At 35.7% G+C, this 20,844-nt stretch overlaps 1 protein-coding gene across 1 annotated transcript in view; it reads right to left on the bottom strand.

The window, feature by feature from the left end:
* The window catches only part of PAN3 (poly(A) specific ribonuclease subunit PAN3), a 79,109-nt gene that overhangs the window by 46,316 nt on the left and 11,949 nt on the right, over positions 1–20,844 (bottom strand). The window contains exons 2-5 of the mRNA XM_066544867.1: positions 19,820–19,941; positions 10,831–10,897; positions 8,756–8,826; positions 6,617–6,679 (exon numbers count right to left, since the gene is read on the bottom strand). Of these exons, the coding sequence (XP_066400964.1) occupies positions 6,617–6,679; positions 8,756–8,826; positions 10,831–10,897; positions 19,820–19,941 (323 nt within the window). The remainder of the gene's footprint in view (positions 1–6,616; positions 6,680–8,755; positions 8,827–10,830; positions 10,898–19,819; positions 19,942–20,844) is intronic.

Raw genomic sequence — 20,844 nt, 5'->3', positions numbered from 1 at the left:
AGGGCAGGGTTTGAATACAGTATGTATTTTTCTTAGGCCAACTATTGGAAACAATATAATGAAGAGTAACATTTTCCCTGGAAGCTTTCCTCTCTCTCCCTCCATGCTCTACCAAGTGCAGGGGTACAGTCTGCCTCGGACTATTGGACTACAAGCCACTGCCCAAACATACTTCCATTCACAAAAGGTTCTTCTAATCTTCCATAGTAACTGGTTGTCTACAAATATTTTGAAAAGGAGAACCAAAACAAAAGAGAAAATAAGCAAATCTGGAAGAAGGCTATTTTGGTCACAACAGGATTCAGATTCCAGACAACAGGATGAAACTGTATTCTAGACTTTATGAAAGTCATATATAGACAATATGAATTCATGTTTCAGTAGTAGTAGTAGTAGTAGTTCTTTACTTACTTGTAATAAAAAATGAAATTAAGCACTAGATGAGTCTAAAGAAACACTTTTTCCTTTCATTACTTATCATAAAACATTAGGGGATTAGCTAGATCAAGATATTATTTAGACAGACATTAGAAGATGGAATAGACAATGTTAACATTTGGAAATAAATTTTAGTCTATTTGCACCAAGTCATTCTAAATAAGACCAAAGTCATTGTTCTCAATGAGCATACTTGGATCTGATTTAGAAATGCAATCAGAATTTAAAGGTAATCAGAAAACAGTATCTGCCAAGAGGAGAGATTCAACAGAAGGGAAAGCAAACAGATCGAGAAGTTTCAGTAAGTGTATCAACCTTCCTATATCCCTGACCTCTACATAGAGCAGGAAATAAAGCAATACAAACAGTTCACCTTAAAATGAGCCAGAATTCATCAACCACTGATCATTCTGAACACACACACACACACATATATATATATATATATTAAAAAAAATATATATATATATATGTAAGTATGTAAATATATCTACCTAAAACACAGAGGGCATGACAAATGACAATCTGGACTAATTAACCAAACTTTTCTGCTTGGGGACAATTTCTCTTGGATGTTTACAAAAACAATTGGTTTTTTGCGTTCCCTACAGTCTATGAGGTAAAAAAAACTGTTCAGGTGTAGTAATTATTGGCTGCAAATGTTTACATGAGGCAGGGAACAGCTAACTACCTTTAATTGCTAGCAACAGCTTAGTTTTCCCCACGGTGAGAAGGGCAAGCATTTTCAACCATAGCTAATAATTATACCCCTTGCCCTGCAGAACCAAGCTGCTGCCAGCAATTAATGATAGGAGCCTACTGGTTGGCACATTTATTAGGAAAGATAAACCCCTAAAGTCTGAAAAACATTACACTTGAACCAAAAGAGAGGCACTCCAGAAACAAGTCCCTCCTAAGTAGTATCTTCACATGAGAACACTACTAATGATGATTAACTTCACTAGCCCATGCTAGAAAGGATTCCTCAAGTCAGCTTAATTACTTGGCTCTCATTCATTCAACAAGAACCTTGGGAATGTGTTCAGCAACTCTATTTTCTTCCTACTCTTTGCTGTAACAGTGTCCCTAGTTCCTCCTTTTTCAAGGACAGTGGGCAATATCACATTTCCCTTTTCTAATTCAGGATTAAACTGACCTCTAGTGTAAGATGTTCCATGGCTATCCTAGAGGAATAAATTTAAGCAAGAAAATATCTACAAACATTCAAACTATAAAGATTTTTATGCAGTATTTAAGTTAGATAAGCTGACACATCGAGCTACACAACTGCAAAGTTTTCTTGTACTGAAGAACTGCCACTTATTTTTTTTAGGATCACTCAGCTCCTAAATTATATTTCTGTTCCTTAAAATGCATTTACCTCTAGCAACTTTTGAATTTTAGATTTACAAGCCCTTTCTAGTACCAAAACCTACCCAATTAAGTCTAGCATACAAACACGTGAGCAGGCTATTGTGTTTCAAAGTATTGTGAAGAGTCTGAGCTATGGTAATGCTGTTTATGTGCTTCTACTATCAAACCAAATAGAAGCCATCTTAAGCCTTCTCCATCACAGGTTAGCAGCATTACCCTAAATTACTATAGCTAAAAGGTATCACAGTAGCATTAGCTAGGACTCATCTGTTGTACAGTGAGTTGACTGTATCTACACATACAAAAAAAATACTACATTCTCAGACAGAAATCTTAAAAAGCTACACAAACTCACACTTTTCTTGTACAACTTACTGGACTACTAAAATTATGTGAGACAATTTTAAATTTCAATGCTCACTTTTGAAAGGTTTAATCTTTTTTTTAAAATTAATGGCAAAGAGACCATTAGAAAAAGAGGTTAAACACTCAGCTAGGCTGCTAATCTACTAAAAAAGGAGCAATTTCTGTTTTATCATGCCTTTAAAACTAAAACCAAAATACAAGTTCTTGGTGTCTTTATTGCTACTTTTACTCAACAACTGATTAAGCTGGAATAAGCCAGTACTTGAAACACCAAACCATAGATATGAATTTCAATATGTCATTGAGCTCCTTTACAGGCACAATCAGCTAAGCAGTACCTTAATTTTGAATACAACTCTGTTACTGTGTATTACCGAACCCAGTTAAGTGCTACACCTGAACACGAGTTACGGTCAACAGGAATATCCTAACAGACTTTTAATATGAAAAAGAAAAACTGTCTTTTAAGTGAAGTTAAGCTGTTTAAGTTTTGTAGCCAATAAAGCTGCAATACCCCTTCACATGGATTGGGTTAATTGCTAACCAAAATACCCTCTACTCTTCCTTTTTTATTACAACCAGCGGGAACTGGTAGATAGGCAGACCACACTTGTAGTTTTTTGTATTTCAGCTTCTGAAGGCCAGAACCAATTTTTTAATTTTTGATATCCAAAAAAAAAAAAAAAAATTGAATAGGGGCTTGGTCAACAGCTTAAAAATAATTGTGTGGTGGGCTGGTATTTGTTGTTGGGTGGAGGGTTTTTTCCCTTATGAAAAAAAGACGACTATGCTAACATTTGTAATGCTTACAAGTTTGGAGTTTAGAATACTATACATTGATATTACATGCATTCAACAGACTAGACACCCTTCCATTGAGATTGCTCATGAAAACCTGGGTTTGGCTGAGGTCAGAATTTCACTAGTTGAAAAGTAGAAGACAGAGAGAAACAAGATGTATTCTTCTACCCCCAGAAAACTTAAGTGTGACATTTGGCATGGAAATGTGTCTTACTCTAGAGCAATGCATCTGATCATTGCAAAAAAAAAAAAAAAATAATCTTGGTTTAAACAAATTTTAGAGATGCAATAGATCAGGCACTATATCAGGCATTTTAAACCATAGCCAAGGGAAACTTTTCAGGCTAACATACTAAAAACTTTTATTTCATGAGTAGATATGCTGAAGGCATAAAAATCTTGAAGAGTTCAGAAGCAGCATAACTGACATAATTAAGTCAAATGTTTTCTCATCAATTTTGCAGCATAGTTATGCTGGGATGAGGTATCAATTACCACAACTTTAAATCCTGGCATGGATTTAATTATATTGACAAACTTCTTTACTAAGAAATTCATATCCTCTGTTCAATTGATGTAAACTGGTGGAAAAGCAGACTTTTTCCTACCACCATTAAAGCAGATAGTTCTAACTATAGTGAAGACTTGTCAGAGTGCCACCACCCCAAGATGTACTTTCAAAAACTACTAAACATTATGGGCAAACCACAGATTTTCTTAATGTTTAAAGGTTCCTTTTAATAGGACAGAAATTTTTGTGTTACTTACAAAAAGTGCACAGAGAGTAAGAGAGTTAAAGACTGATGCAGCTTTTAATCTGGTCTTTAACAGGCATGATTTCTCAAAATGCCTAGCTATTTCTAAAATATCTCAAAATTTCTAGCAATTTTAAATACTTGTATAGTGCCTTCAACTAATGTGTGCACAAGTTCAATTTTTTTTTATTATTTTACTGCAAATCACTCTTGAAGACTACATACACCTTGTCATAGCAAGAATCAAACAAAGCTTGTAAATGTAAACAAATGCATCCAGCTTATCAGTTACATTTGAAGTTATTTGACTTTAAATACACAAAAGGATGAGGCAGCAAAATGTAAAAGTGTTACATATTTTTAAAGGGAAATGCTTCTATAATTTGACTTATATATCATAATGATCACTAATTCACAGACAAAAATAAAAGCAAGTAATATATTCTTCCATGACACACTTAAAAGTGAAAAATACATATTTATTCAAATAGTAATAACTAAGATAGCAAGAACATACAACCAAGGAACAATTCCAATAACTAACTAGTCCAAGAAAAAATGTAAAGCAGATTACATTATATTATATCCTTGGAAAATGTTTCAGACCACAGTACTACCTACAAACATTCATTAGTCTTCCCATAAAGCACAGTCCTTCTGCATTGCTGCAACAACTTTTTTTAGCACCAACTATAATGTTTTATTATTGTAGTACAGGTGTATAAATCCTAGAAGGAAAAATTTAGGTTTGAAATATAAATTTAGCCCAGGTACATTACAGAGTCTGTGCAGCCATAATTCTGTCTCAGAACACAGTGACATGATGCTTGATCATTACCCCTCAACTCATCAGAACATGATTCGTGCTTCTGACATTGTATGCAGGAGGCTCTGAAAGATGAAAACTGTCTCGACACATTTTCATTAAAAGTAAATTCAGCAAGACCAGACATGGCACATAGAGCTTTTCAATCACACTACTGAACTAGATAATGATCAGGTATCAGAGGTGTCAAGATAGACCTGGAAACAGGAAGCTGGAGAGAAATACAGGTTCCCAACAGGTAACAAAACTAGATGGGACGCAGGACACAAAAATAAAATAGCAACTGCTTAAGTCTTAAGAATTTAATATCTACAGGACCTGAAGTTATCTTTATTGTTTTATTTTAACTTGAGAAGTAAAACTCTTCTCATACTCATTAAAAGGCTTGCATTTATGCAGACTAGGCTTACAGGTCATCTTTGCTTCAAATAATTTTCTATGCACATTTATCTCTGCTGATCAAAGTAAATTAAGTCTGCTGTCCAGTCTCCCTTGCTGTAAATCTCCACAGATGGCACTCAACAGCTGCACCCTGTTTGGGGTGGACTTCAATTCAAATAATCTCTCTTATACTTTCCTTTCTAATCTAGAGGTTTTGTCCTTGCCTTTACTCACCTAAAACCAATGGAAGGCATTCAAGAAAAAAATTTCTTGAAAATCCACAAAAAGCAGCATTAAATTGTGTTTATAGAGTTGTTCAGTACAGCAATTAGTTCACCCCTTGCAGCCTGTGAACTGAAGTTATTCTCACCTTAATGGACCTCATCTAGGTATGACTGAACAAGTAAAAAAATGAAATGGAAATAAGCCAGTGTTAGAAACTTTTCTTAAGAGTTCAGTTTTCATGAGGATTGAAGGTATGAAAAAACAAATTAAAATGTAAAGTAAGTGCTTTTCACTATCCTGTAAGGCTGACCAGTGACAAGTACAGGAACCTTTTAGCCTGGATTGGTGGCAACAGTCTCAGAACAACTCTAAACAAAAGTTTCACAATATATTTTTGTCTTAGTGCATTAACCTGTCATGTCCTTGACAGCAGATTCTGATCAGTCATGTCACATAAGTTTTTATTAACTGTTTACCAGAAGCACCAAAATGAAAGCAAGAACTTTTCAAACAGATAATTTCAGGTTTAGAGAGAAGCACTTTTCTAGATAATGGCTAAAGTCAACTCGGGAAAAACATCAAGGAAATTCAAGTTCAGAATGCCACCCTATTTTTAACAAGAATAACATGAATTTGAAGAAAAAAAATGAAATAAGCATGACATCATTATTCTTGGGAAAGGGTGTTAGTCTATTACTAACTCTAGTTTTTGTTCCATGCTTCACAAATCCTATTTGTGCATTGTAGATTAATACTTACCTAAAAATCTCTTATAGGAAATTCACTTTAGGGTTGCTTGTCTTACTGCATGTGGAGTTACAACAACCAGACAGTAAATCCAGAAGGTTTTACAGTTGACAGAACCTCCACCAAGGCTCCATCTACTGAAATACTTAGCTCCTTTGATTTCATTTTAAGTATCCTATAAAAATGTCTTTAAACAGTAATCTTAGCTTTCCTGAAATCTAAAATTGAAATGCAGTTTAATAATTTCTAAACAGAGATAATTATCTCGAGAATGTTCATAAAAATTCAAGGACTATGTTTACTTTTTGAACAGAAAGTAGAATGGCTCTAAACATCAAATAATCAAAAGCAAATTAAACAGCTCAGTCATATTAACTAGCTTCAAAAATACTGCCTAATTAAAAAGTAAGGATATTCAGAATTACAATCATCAACTTATGTTTAGTATTTTATTGATCTTGAATATTTCTCCATATGCTTGCCCATTATTAAAGGGCTGCCAGTATAACTTGATCAGCAATATCCAGAGACAATAAACTTGCTTAACAGAACTATATAGTACATGCTTTTACAGAAACTATTCAGTTTTACGCAACACAAGCGTGCAGTTTTTACATAGTTCCAAATAACTTAATACTTCAAAATATTACAAATCAGAATTGTGATATTTTTAAAGGAAAGCAATTGTTCTTTATTCACTTACCAAGACTGTATTATATCTGTCCTCCAAGTCAGTGATAAACGAAGGAAATGCTGGTTTTGCCAGCTAGTTCAGAACAAACAAAACCTTAGACTTGGGCTCTTAGTAAGATAATGGAGACTTTTTCAAACAGTAGATGTTGTAAACACATACATTTGAACTAGTCACCAAGGCTCCCTTTATACAGCAGGCACCAAGCACTGGCCTAATAAACCCCACTGTTCGAGCTCTAAACAAACTCCAGTTAATGGGGTAGAGGGGAATCACACAAGGTTTTAAATACCTGGCTCTCACGTGTTTAGTGCTTTTAAGGAAATCACTTCAGACAATTTGAATATTGTAATAAAAATACTAAAAATATATAAAAACTACATCGTAACTACTTGCAATGTATTGACTGGCAGCAAAAGTCTGTCACAAAACTTATTAATTTCTCATAACTTTAGCCATAAATTTTTGTCCACTTAAAGCAATCACCAACATCCAGTTATTTCCAGCAACTTTTTCTCAGAGAAAGCTGAATGTTTCTTTAAACTACTCATCTCCCTGTGCTGACTATAGAGGGAGCCTGGATGCCTAGATTTACACAGCTCAAGTAGTATTTTATCAAAACTTCCCCATTATTAGTACTTAACAACCTTTAATACAAGAATACGTTACAAAATAGCAGTCATAACAAAAATAAATTAATATGCAAAGAAAAATACAAACCTCTTTCAATTAATGCCAGTTATAGCTGAAATGCTAACTAAAAAAAACCAAGTTAATCAATTTCACCGCTAAAACTTACTCTTAATACTATTTTAGCAGCCAGTGCCTTAATTTGCTTCTTTTTCTTGAGGAAAGAATGCATTAAGTCAGAAAGCACTGCAAAATACTATTTGAGTTTTGATGTATTTGTGCTTTACAAGCAAACATTCATTGGTTTGTTTTCACTTTGTACTGCTTAACTTCAAAGTATTTTTAGAGACAGTGGTCATTCTTGCAATACTTCCGTTTCCGCTTGTTTTCTTTGGTGCATGTGGTTCATACATAAGCAAAAATTTACACCCAGGTATATACATACACATGTGTATATATTGGCTCTCAATGCCTGTGTTAAGGAGGAATGTACAATTATTTTTCATTTTTACCAGCCTTGGCAAGCGGATAAGCAACACATTTTTGGTTTTTTACATCCAACTTTCAGCACACTGTACTGGCATTAAGGAAAAGAGCAATGCAGATATTCAATGTAGTTTGGAGACATCATAATATTAGAAAATTAATGTTCAACAACACCATTTATATTTAAAAAATAGTGTGATGGACCAACTATAGCAACTATCTTTAAGCTCAATCTTCACCTGCAGGAGTAATACAGAACATACTGATGTAGCTTGCTTTCATTATTTACTACAAAAAAGCTGAGGATAATGTGGCTAATAAGTAGAGAACATGAAAGCCATCAGTGAAAATAAAACTTAATAATTGGTTGGGATAAGATAATGTCTGGTTTTGGTAAGCGACAGTTCATGAAAATGAGACAAAACTCTCACGTAATCAAATTTTTGTCTCTTATTTCAGCCTCTGAGTGTAGAGCTGGAAAACACCACAACTTGCACAGCTGCAGGTCCAAGATGTTTGAAGATGCTGCCTAGCCCTCAGCAAAAGAAATATTTCTCAATACAAATTAGAGGGATGGAAAAAAAACCCAAACCCTCGCTTCCCAATGATAACAGTGGCTTTTAACCTAAATGCATTTCGAACTGTTAATTATTATCATATTATGTACAAATAAATGGGAGAATTGATTCTTAACATATTCTGAACTTGCTCTCATAAAGGCTTGCAGATCACATGTCCCTCACTAGAATAAAAATAATTTGTTTTCAAATTCAATGGGCTACATACTAAGTTTCATATTCTATAAACTTCAGTTTACAAGTGCCTGGAGTATTTCTTATCAGCAGCCCCAGTCTGATCTGATGTAGCAAAAATGAAGTAGTAAGATCTTATTTATATCAGCAGCAACACATTAAAATAAATCTAGTAACATCAGAAGAATGATCCTTATTTCATGCAGTATTTCAAGTCATTCCAGATCTTCTTCCCTGTCAACTCATACATAAATAGGCTACTTATGATTTAGTTGTTGCCTACCTTCCTCCTTTGAGATACGCTGAGGGCAGCAAAGTCATTAAACAAGGATGAATTTGGTGAAGTTAGTGGATCTATAAAACCAATGTAAAACCAAGGTGTTACACATATATGCACTACTAAAAGAAATTTTATATTTTTTAACTTATTTCTGTATGGAAAAAATCCTTTTGACAAAGCTAAGTTTAGCAATCACACTGCTAAAACTCCCAGCATTTATTAGATTCTGTGCAACTGCTTAATTGAAATGGTGCTCATTAAGAGAATTCAGTATGTTTAATTGCTGTTGACACTATTTAAAGGCCACCTAACATTTCACAGCCTTCATCTGATCAGAAAACCTGTTCTAAGTGCTCCTTACATTTGCATGTCATTTTTAACCCTGTAGATGATACACTGTAACGTTTCCAATTCGCTGGGAGATCCTCCGAAAGGCCTGACAAGCATTGGAAGAGGTTGCCCAGGGCAAGTGCATGAGTCACCATCCCTAGGGGCATTGTGTAAATGTAGTACTGAGGGAAAGCTTTAGCAGTGCACTTGGCAGCGCTGGGATAACAGTTGGACTGGATCTTAAAAAGTCTTTTCCAGCATAAAAGATCCTATGATTCTATGATCTCCAGTTACCTGAAATTAGCAATCTTCTGTTTAACAGGTCTTACAAATAATGATGTGACTATTGCTTGTCCTGTCACTGTTCTGAACATCAAATTTAAATCAGAATCAAGGATAGCAGAAGCCCACATTCCATTAACTTTTTATTGCTTTTTCTTTGTTCCTATCCATCTCTTCCGAGTTGAAATATCACAAACTGTATAACATTCACAGATGCAACTTAAAACTCCAAACTACATGGCTAAAATTGTCAAATTGGCAGATGACTGCCAGCTGTAAACATTGGTGTTTTGATGAAACACTTTCTTCAACATTAAATTCTTAACAGAGAATTTATCTTGCATTTGTTCAACAATAAGTATTCCCTAAAGGGCAATTCTACAAATGAAGCACTGCTTGGCAGAGCCAGGGAGAGGGAGGGAGAAGGATCTGAGATATGACAAAATTTAAAATGGTTTCTAAAAGTTGGTGTGGTTTCTCTCTTTGACATGCATCACCACTACTATTTGGCCTGTCACAGTCAAACTCTGACTGCATTTAGAACTGGAGACCTCCACTGCCTTGAATAGCTAATTGTTCAGTGGGACAAAAGAAGCAGAGTCAACCTCAAAGCCTACTGGAAATAAACTAGGAAGAAAAAACTAGAAAATACCCGCCAATTTTGTCTTTCAAGAAAGTTCATTTTATAGTAGTTACTACCATGCCTAAATTATAATCCTAGTAAGTACACTAGCTGCGGGGTCAGACATGCAAATGGAGTTCTAGCATAATTTACACAGCAATTTTCAAAGCAGAAATTTATTTTAAATGTATGTCCTTGCCATAAGGGAGCAGTACCCTCTTCTTTAAAGAACTTAATTTAGCAGCTACAGCTGAAATAATCTGTAGTGATTCTGAAGAGCACATTACAAAGCTCAATACAGCCTCCACAATAATTTAGCGAGTACATAGGCCTCCACTATCAAGACATTCTCTTCAGCTAAAAACCATGTATATAAAACATGTTCCTATAGCAAGGAAAAAAATTATAAGAGGCAAAGTACTACCTGCAAGACAAAACTGAATAGCTATTAAAAATCAGCAGTTATGTGACATTTCACAAAATCCACACACCCTAAATTTAACAGAAAACACCTGTACACTAATCCCACACAGTGACTTACCCAAGAAGCATCATAAAAAGGGATACTATGGTGAAGCAACATAAATGCTTAAGCTATCAGTGTTTTACAGTGGATATCCAAACTAACACTTCACTTGAAGTGACAAGACTGATAATGACTAAGTTTTTCCCCTACAGCAAAGAGAAAGCTAAAAATTTATGAGTTCATTACACCATCGTTAAAAAATAAAGTTTTGCTGTATCTCAAAATCCGAGAACAAGTAGCACTCCCTTAAGCCTCAGTTTTGTGAATCTCTCAAATTTGCCAACATACTTTTATATGTATTACTTGAAACATACTTACCATGGCCTGCATACTGCTTGGCACTGTCATTGAGAAGGCTAGGGGAGCTGCTGCTATTTGTCATCCTCTGTAAAAACAAAATATGAAAGCATACATGTAAAATGAAGCCTTAACAGATTAAGTGAGGGCAATGGGGATGACATTTAGAAAGTTTTAAGGATAGCCTATGAAACTTGTGCTCATTCCCCATTTAGTAAATACACTAAGCAAACAGACTTGTAATTGACAAAAATGTTTAGTAAAATAAAGGATTTTGCACAACAGAAATGCAAACCAAAAGTTACTGTATATTCAAATGAAACACTATCTTCATTAATTTCTTCTAAATGAGGAGGGTCAACCAAGCCTATGGTTCTCTTCCTGCATGTTGTGAAAACATTAGATAAGACAATTACTTATCTCCTTAAAACAGTCTTTCACACTGCACTCCTGAAACAACTACTCCCTTTAAAATACTATCACCATGACATGAAACTTCTCCAGTGAAAAATACTTAAATATTTGATAGACTCTTTTTTTAAAATAAAAGAACCTTTTGAGATCATTCAGCAAAACATCCGATTCCTCCAAGTCAGCAGGACACCTGAAACCCTTTTAACACTCCTCCTAGGTTCCACTTGATTCTCCTGCATTCCTTTAGATATATCAGCCAGCAACAAACTGGACTAAAGTGAAGCAGTGCTGCTCTAAGAGCTACTGCTTCTTTCATTGAGAAGTTTTAAAGTGTCTTCTTACTCCTGCTTATTCTTTCACCTTTCTTTCACCAGCTCCCCAACAGGAAGAAAAAGTGTGAGAAGAAAAGGAAGGCAAGGTCAGGAAGTGTTCTTGATCACTGAGAGAGACAACCACTAATTTGTTAAAATACTCCCTGGCATGCTTTTGGCCCACATCAACCCAGAGTCTCCCAGCCAATTTCCAGGCACTATTCAGCAGTGAAAGGTTTGAGAAGCCTTCAAATTGATGGTTTGCATGCAGACTCTGCTTTAGTGGGTGAGCACACACCAGCACAAACAGGCCCTTTTGTGCCAGCTGGCCCTGAGCATCAAGGAAAGTTTCCAGGCATGTTTCATTTAGTAGTCTAGACACAGACTGACTCAGAACTGGTCACTGGAGCTGCTCTTTACAGTTATATTTCTCCATAGCAAGTCTCAATGTTGGTGGCAAAGGGCAGGAAGCTTACTATGTTATACTTCAGTGCCATTTCATCTAATTGTTGACCACAAAGATCAACATTCCGGAGTAATTTTGGTAAGAACAGAGGGCAACCAATAGAAGCAGGAGTGCTATCCATTATGGTAGAACTGTAAACCTACTGCAATTCAAGACTCCCATCACTTGCAGTTTTCAGAGCACCGAAAACATCTCCAGGAGCTGCTGCTTTTAAAACCTGTATCTAAAAGAATAGATGGTGTAAAGTAGCTTTTATGTGGAATGCTTACAACACATAAATAGCACATAAACCTGCAACTTTTTCAAGACTTCAAGCAAGCTGTTTGCTATGTGCTCTTTCTGTATTTTCATGTCACCTGTCTCTTTCTCCTAAACATACTGACCTGACACAATGCATATATCACTAACTGCTTAAGTGATAAACAATTCTATACACAAAAGGCATGGGTCTAGCGAAACAACGTCGACTTATTTTTTACAAAACAAGGTACTGCTTTGAGAGACGCACACTAAATTGACAAACTTCGCTCAAATTCAAGGACACTCATCCAATTGCTCATAATCATCAAAATAAGAATAAACATACACCAAAATATTATAGTAGCTCAAGTAATCATACATCATATTCCCTTCCTAAGCAATGGATAGAAGTTGAATAGTTTGTCACAAATATTTTAAAAGCATCCCTATTATGCATGGGTTTTCTTGGCATTTGAGACATCCACACTGATCCTCATAAAACAAAGGGGTTTAAGAAGAAATTTCCTAAAGGGAACCTTTCAGATTTGCACAAGATTTGTGCAGGTGAAGATAAAAATAGTATTAATGTCCACTTATAATACCACATTTAATAATAATTTTATTGCAAAAGGTCATGATTTCTTGAAACAAGAATAAATATGACATTGAGAACTGTGCTGATATCAAAGCTGGTTAAACGCATAGGTTAAACATGGAACAAAGTACTTTTATTCCATCAATATTCACCATCCTCACGTACAGGAGTTAAATATTCAGCCAACAGACTTTCAATGGGAACAGGAGCCTGCGATGATGAAAACCTGTGCTGACACAATCACTGAGAACATACAGTGCACACAAGGCAGACTGCAACAGAGCATATTGTTCTGGATTCTGAAAGTGTAGTGCAACCCAAACCTGTGAGCATCAGCTGTGCTTTTACAAAGTCAAGTTCCCATTCAAGGTGCAAACATATCTTACACACAAAGTTTCTGAAAAACCAAAGCTTGGGCAGCCCTTGCCTTAACAACTGCTTGTAACCTGCACCTTGAATAGTTAGAAACCTCCATCACATTCATGAATTTTTCATTTTGCTCACTTTTACTACACAAGCACAAGCTTCTTACCTTAACATTATTCATAGAAGACCTGCACGTAATCAGTAAAGGCTTTTTAATCTGTTTTAAGATTTCTGCCACCACCCAAATGCATTTAGTCTGAAGGCTACTCCTGTATGTCATTTTTACCAAAAAGGTCTTGAAAGAAAAAAAAAGAATTAGAAGAACACACAAGTGCTGTTTGTTGTGTTTTCCTGAAGGCAGCTTTGATTTTAAGTAACACTTATCAACCTCTTCTAATGACATTGAACTATTTTTCATGCAAACTCAATTTCAAGAAGATTGTAAGCACCTCAAGCCAAGGGATGAAAGCTCCAGAAAGGCAAAAGCAACCATTAACAAGGAAGAAAATTAAATATTAAGCCTGACAGAGAATATAAGCATATACATATGAGAACTTCAGACTGTTTTACTACATCAGAGCTTTTATCATATGGAAGTTAATATAGAAAGACAACTTGCTGATAACCAAGTAAAACACTCAGTTCCACAAACTTCTTTTCTCTGCCTGCCTATTGCTATGATTTGCTGAGGTTCTTTAAACAGTACTCAAAATTCAACTAGGATGGCTGGCATATGTCCTGCCCTTCTCCCTTTAAAGGAATTTAAAAGTTGTTTCTGTTTTAGCTTTCCCTCACAGGAGGGATGCTCCAGTACCCACATCCTCTTTGTGACCCTTCACTGGACTCTTTTCAATATATCTCTGTCTCTAATGTACTGAGAAGCCCAGCACTCCACGTGTGACTTCACCACTGCTGGACAGAAGGGAAGGATCACCACCCCTGACCTTTTAGCAATGTTCTACTTCAGGCAGTCCACTTCCTCTGTGCAGTATATAAGAAAAGAAATGTTACAACAAACATTCCCACCTTCTAAAAGGAACACACCACCTTGCCTCCACCCTTCAATACTCAGTAACAAACCCCAAGATTATAGCTGCACTTCAGGGAAATTTGCTTTACTTTCATCTCCCTCAAGTGTATATTACAAAGTTCTCATCAAGATAAAGCATGAATAAAACTTTGATGTAGACAATTAGATCTAGTTTTACATAGCTTATAACACTTATCTTGAAGTGACTGGTTTTCCTTTTTTTTCTCTGCCATTTCTTTTCTCCAAAATATGTAAGAGATTATATTTATTCCTCTTTTTCTCTATATTCCATGCCCTAATCCTGAAAAAGTAAGGATTTTCCTAATGGTCATTCCACAGTGCTAAGCATACCACCTCAAAATATTCTGCAGTATGTCACAATCTAGTCTCTTCATCTTACTACTGTTTTACTGGAATTGAATTTCAGAATATTTCTTTATAATTTTCAGAATAAGGTTGGAGTACAAACAGTCATTCTGCAAAAGATTAAGATTTATTTGTTTGGCTATGACATTGTTTAGTTGTCAGATTCTGTGACCTACACAGGGTGATATCTTTTGCTTTTCTTTTTAAAAAATCTAAAACCTTTCTTTGACAGTTAGCACACGTGACACCATCTACAGAATGACCCACTCAACTGCTGAAACAAAAGCAACTGGATTTCTTCAGAAAGCATTATGAAAACAACAGCATCATTTTATATTTAAAATAGCACATCTGTATTTCCACTCAGCTCTCAACAGTTAAAACTGAAGACATTTACAAGCTTCTGTGCTATAAGGAGAGTTTTATTACTCGACTTGGCAGATGCAGCAATGGCAACAAAGGTCTTTGTGTTTATTCAGCTGCAAGGCTTTGAAGTAAGCATGGTTGCTACTTCTCAGGCTATTCAAGAATGCTTAATACACCAACATTTGCATGATGAAAGCAAGCAAAACCAATTTTCCATTGCTTGGCCTTGTCAATTTTAATGCTGAAGACTGTTACTCCCTTCCTATTTCAATTAGGATGATTTACTGAGAACTTAAGATTCTTCCTTTCTACATAACCTGCAATCCAATGGAATCCATGTAGTTATAAATCTCATCCTATCAAAATAAAGAAAACCAGACTCCTGTGAAGCAACATGGATGAAGGCACCTTCTACTGTTTTATGCTCTTACAACCAAGCTGCTCAATTCTAATAAAATATTAAAAGTTTTAAAGTTTTAACATCAAGATACTTCTCTGCCTCATCCTGCTATAACAGCCTTTGAACAGCCCAACACGTATAATTAAAGCTTCTTTCCACACCACCTGCATCTTTGGTCGAGTTAGTCAAAGGGCAGCACTAATGCCAGAGGAACAGTGACACCAGCCAACAAAGTGGCATGCACTGAGCAAACAGCCAAGCATTAGAGGCATCCCAGCCAGCCAGCTCCTGCCTCTTCACTGCTGGGAAAGCCAAAAGCGGTGAGCTGCTTTTTGAACCACACCTCTGACTGTCTCTTGGCAGCTGCTGCTATGGCAAAAAGAAAAAAAACAGCTTTGAGGACAGCATGCAGCCTGTGGACCATGTGTTGCACAGGCTTGCTCTGCAGTCAGTTAGTATCACTGAGAGAAGGGGAAAACAGAAAAAAAGTGGTTTGTTAAGATGGAAAACAAAACTGTTAATATAGTGTATGAAAGCATATGCAGATTCAGGGAAGAAGAGACGCGAAACAAACAGTCTTACGGAAAAACACAAACCAATGACGACAGAAGACTATTAGTCAATAGGAAACTAAGTAACAACCGAAGATGATGGGGGCAATGAAATGTTGACCAACAGCAAAGACCTTTGAAGTAAGAGGAGTGGAAGATGAGGCAAAGAGGTATTTTTCAGAAAGGAAGAAAATGGAAGAATTACAGTCACTTCAAAAATCCTGCCTCTTTTGAGCTGTACCACATACTTTTACTCTGTTTTCCCCACTGCAAAGAGAGTATTGCCATTAACTGCATCTTCATCACTAATGTAAGCCCAACAATATGTTCAAGATCTTGTAAAACATTCTTCCACAGATATAAATGAAATCTGAAAGTCAGAAATAGCCATTCTACAGAAATGTTGACAACTTTCATCTACATTATTTATGGTCAAAGCAGCACATCCACTTCCAATTCATCATGATATAATCCACTTTCCTCCCTTCTGCTGCTTACTTAACACTGAGTCTTAGAGCACAGGCACTGCACACAAAAATGTGGTAACTGCAAACTTTGATATAGCTTTGCTTGATGCAGTCTGATTCTATTATATATGCATTATGATAAACCAAACACATGCAACCACATACGCTTTTTAACAAACATGTTTTATGCCCTGCACGTGACAAACACATTCTGGAGATTAGATAGGAATGGTCAAGACAACTCATCAATTGAATATCTGACGATTATGTTGAGAGATACATAGTGAATAAAACAAGGACAGCAGAAAGATTATTTCATGGTAACAGAAATGAGCAATACCCTGAAGAGACTGATTTATTTACTATCCTTCCTAGAGTGAGATCAGTTAAGCAACTTGAACCAAGTATTTTACTGGTGGTCATTAGTTGCATTCTTGACCTTCCAACTGTAAAGATTAGTTTCAAAAACTCAGGTCTCTTGTTTGCCAGTACTGTTGCAGTTTTGTTTGTTTAATTGCCATCCTTTTTTATCCTATGCATCCATAAAATCTAGACTACTTCCCTGTTTCATACAGAAAGCACCGCATGAAGTTTGATGGAATAATTGTAATAGTACCCAAAAGTGCACTGCCAACTAAGAGTCTTCACAAGGATGCAAACAGCATGCAGAAATAAAGCACAGAACCATATGATGAACGTTTAATCAAATATCAAACAGATGCTCAATACACATGGATGTACCACACATCTTGTGTTCTGAGTAAGTCCCACTAATAATTTTACCACTGAAAAAAAATTACACAACATTATGACTTCTAAATATAACCACAAGGCTGCAATAGCAACCTAAACTTAGCATTTCCTAACATCTTGCTGCATCTTAGTACTGTTTTCCATTAGTGTGTTTTTTTGCATGTTTGTGCAATTTCCCAGCTTTAAAAAACTAGCAGAAGAGCTTGCCTCACTGCATCACTGATGCATCTATTTGTGAACCACACAGATTCACCAGAGATGACAAAGTAACTCAGATGGAACCGATGTTTCCATGTGCAAAAGCAAAACTGGGAGTTAATGAACTATTTTACAGTAGACATCTGATGTTTCATTGATGGCAGAACACTAAACTTTTAGCATCTTCCGCTTGATTCGAGAACCTGGAGAGAAATAGGAACACGGATTTGTTCTCTCCACCCTACTTTGTCCCACCTTTATATTATGAAAATTTGTTTTCAGTTTCTGTGTATTGTATTTCTACCATTCCAGTCCCCATTCTGTGAGTGCCCCACCAAGATCTCCTCTCTGCTTCAGTCCCTTTGCTCAATCTTTCCTGGTTTCTTCTTTACTTATCTTCAGCTCAGCTTCTCAAAGCCCACAGTATAAGTTTCTTTTCCCTTACCCACCCCTCTGCTCTAATTAACACAGATACAGCTCTTTCATTAAATATAGATCCACTTCCATGCTGCTTCAGTCTGAAGGGGAGGAAAAGGAAAGAGGGAAATGAAGCTGATCAGTGTTCCTGCTCTGAGTTCAGTCAAGGCCTAGATTATGCCAGAGCTGCAACTACAAAAATGTACTCAAGCTAGAACTTGCCAGTGCAGATTACATCTCTGGGAAATTATTTAACATCTAGGAAGTCTCCAGTGGGTCCATATAAACCAGTTCTGCAAAGGTTTAATCAATTGACAAAATCTGTGCAAATTTTCAGAGAAAGCAAGCAAGAGGTAGATCCTTGACACAATAACCAATCTACCAGATTCAAAGTCTCTATTTCAAATCATAAATAACTAGTATTATTTGAAGTCAAACCCACTAAAATTTCTCCATTGCCTTGTTCTCCACAGGGCTGAATGACACAGAAAATCTCATTCCACGTGGCTAAACTTTATCAGTATGTACTTAACCTAGAAGCTGACACACAATCAAAACAGACAGCATTACCCATGTAAACAAGAACTTAAATTACAGGATTCAAAGGAAAAAAATCAATACAGGAATGCTTTTCAAACTGTAGTTTGATGCCTGTAAGCACATTCTCAACACTAATAAAATCCTACTTCCAAAGTAATTTTCCTTGTCCTCCAATGGGCAAGAGGCACACTGATTTCTTCTCAAAGAGAAACAATAATGCCTTGACTGTAATCTCAGGCATTACTAAACTATTTAAAAATCCCATGAGCATTCATGTTAGATGCATACCTTACTTGCATGTCTGTCTTTCTAGAAGAAACAGTTATACCTAAAAACTAGTGTTTTTAGAAAGACACTAGTGTTTCTGTAGAATACAGTTTATGGGTACAAAACATAATGACTTTGTGTTAAAATTATAGGACCTCAGTTATACAAAAATTTGTAACTGCCAGCTTCAGTACACTTTGGAATCAGAGGTTAAAATTGTTCTTTTTAAATCATGCATAATTGTCAAGAAAACATTTCCATACTTCTGCAATTCTGTCGAATAAGAAAATCCAGTCTCCTTGAAAACATGCAGTAAAAAAAAACAAAACAAACAAACAACCAACCAAAAGGAAAAAAAAGGAACACACCTAATTAATTCCCACCTTTTGCTGAGTTATTTTTCAATCCATTATACAGCCACAATTGAGATCAAAGTAACCTCACAAGGTGAGTTTCCTCGATATAAAAGAAGAGAGTTGTTGTCAGGACTCAGTGTGAACTGTTTGACTCATACTCTCTCATTTACCAGAAGTTGCTTTGTTTACTACAGGACAGACCATCTTCTTTCAGTGACTGTACTTCTTTTAAAATGCGTAACACTTCAAGGGAGTTATTGTAATACTTTGTGTGTTAATTCAGTAGATACTCATTTAGGTTTGAAATACGACAGACTTTTGTTGCAGATTTTCCATAATACTACCTACACAATAAATTCCACCTCATGGGAGTTCCTATGCCAACCTCTACAGAACACTATAAATACAAGGAAACATTTCAGAAGATTTAAATATGAATTCAACATACCACCACCAGAGTCTGAGTTGACAAATTCTGAAAGTTCTGCCTAGTAATTTCAGGTTTGACAGTTCACATTTTCCTTCAATGACTCGGGGTCTTTGAAAAGTTTTAAAACCTGAATTTTATATATTTAGCAAAAGGCTATCAAAAGCTATGAGCCTAAAAGGAAATCTAGAAAGTCACATTCAGAAAAGAAACCTAACACAGAATTAATGTATGCAGCAAAGTTCAACACAGCAGCTCAGGTAAGTGCAAATAAAACCAAATTTATTTTAAAGCAATAATACTGTTTCATTTCCATTTGCAAAATTAAAGTGAATATATACTCTGTATATATATGTATATCATACAAGATGATACATTCCAGAAGGCTCCATTTGTCCTGCCTCTTGAGCACTTTTCCCTTTTTGATGTAACACCAGAACACCCGAACTAATGAAACATTACACAAATCACTGCTATTACCTGCATCATGGGATACTTGGTTTCAGCAGGACTTCCAAATCCATTAACGCCAATGAAGCTGGTGCTAAAGTATGAATCCGTTAGATTAGCATCAGCTAACCCACCACCATCCATTCCGGGAACTAAAAGGAAAAGAGAAAAAAAAATGCCTCAGAAAATGTTTCCATAGCCATGGGTTTATTCACTAGTATCTATTATATGCATAGATTTTTTTTTCCCAGAGGGGAATAGAATATGGTACTACTGTTTTCTCAGCAAAACAACCAAAAACAAAATAGTGCATACCATGAAAAAGGAAGTTAATGAAAGAAGTTACTAAATTAGAGCATTTGTAGCATGAAGTTACAGCATAAATGCAGAAAAGCGATGAGGAGTCTGAACTTTAGAAACAAGAATAACAAGGACAATAATGATATCAAAAAGAAAATAAATCCATTAAAAAAGCTAGAAGGCAAGCTTATTTTATGAAGACCCATATTCTTGCATGCCCTTCTTGAAAATATATGTGTTAGGTAGAGTCTGGAACTGGATGTGCTGATTCTTTTAAAGGGTAACATATAGAAAATGCACACTTAAAAATATCTCAAACCCTTTAAAGCACAAACACTTTAAATTCTTCCTTAAGAGCTTAAGACAATTTTCATCATCTCATTCTTTGTTAAGTGGCAACAATTTCCTGAAAGGTAGCCAAAAAAATCCTTTAGATTGAAAACAAGTGTGAAAGATGCAAGAAGATATTCATCCCACTGAAACAAGGGTCTGACATACAAAACTTTAACCACATATAAATTAATTCAATACTAAAAAGTTACAAAGAAAACAAGAAGCTGTCATAATTAACACAAAACTCTCAAGCAGGTAATACTTTGACAGGGGAAAAAAAAAAAAAGGCATTTACAATGGTATGGAAGCTGCAGTTCAAATGAACCTTCTGTAAAAGCACCCACAGTAAATTATAAAAACACTCATCAGTATGGCCAGGCCACTGCAAGCCAACAGGCATGAGTAATGGGTAGCTTCAAGGT

This window comes from Molothrus aeneus, chromosome 2, assembly GCF_037042795.1.
Source record: "Molothrus aeneus isolate 106 chromosome 2, BPBGC_Maene_1.0, whole genome shotgun sequence".
Lineage (NCBI taxonomy): Eukaryota > Metazoa > Chordata > Aves > Passeriformes > Icteridae > Molothrus > Molothrus aeneus.
The sequence above is the reverse complement of the archived record's forward strand: the minus strand, read 5'-3'. Positions and strand labels throughout refer to the sequence as shown.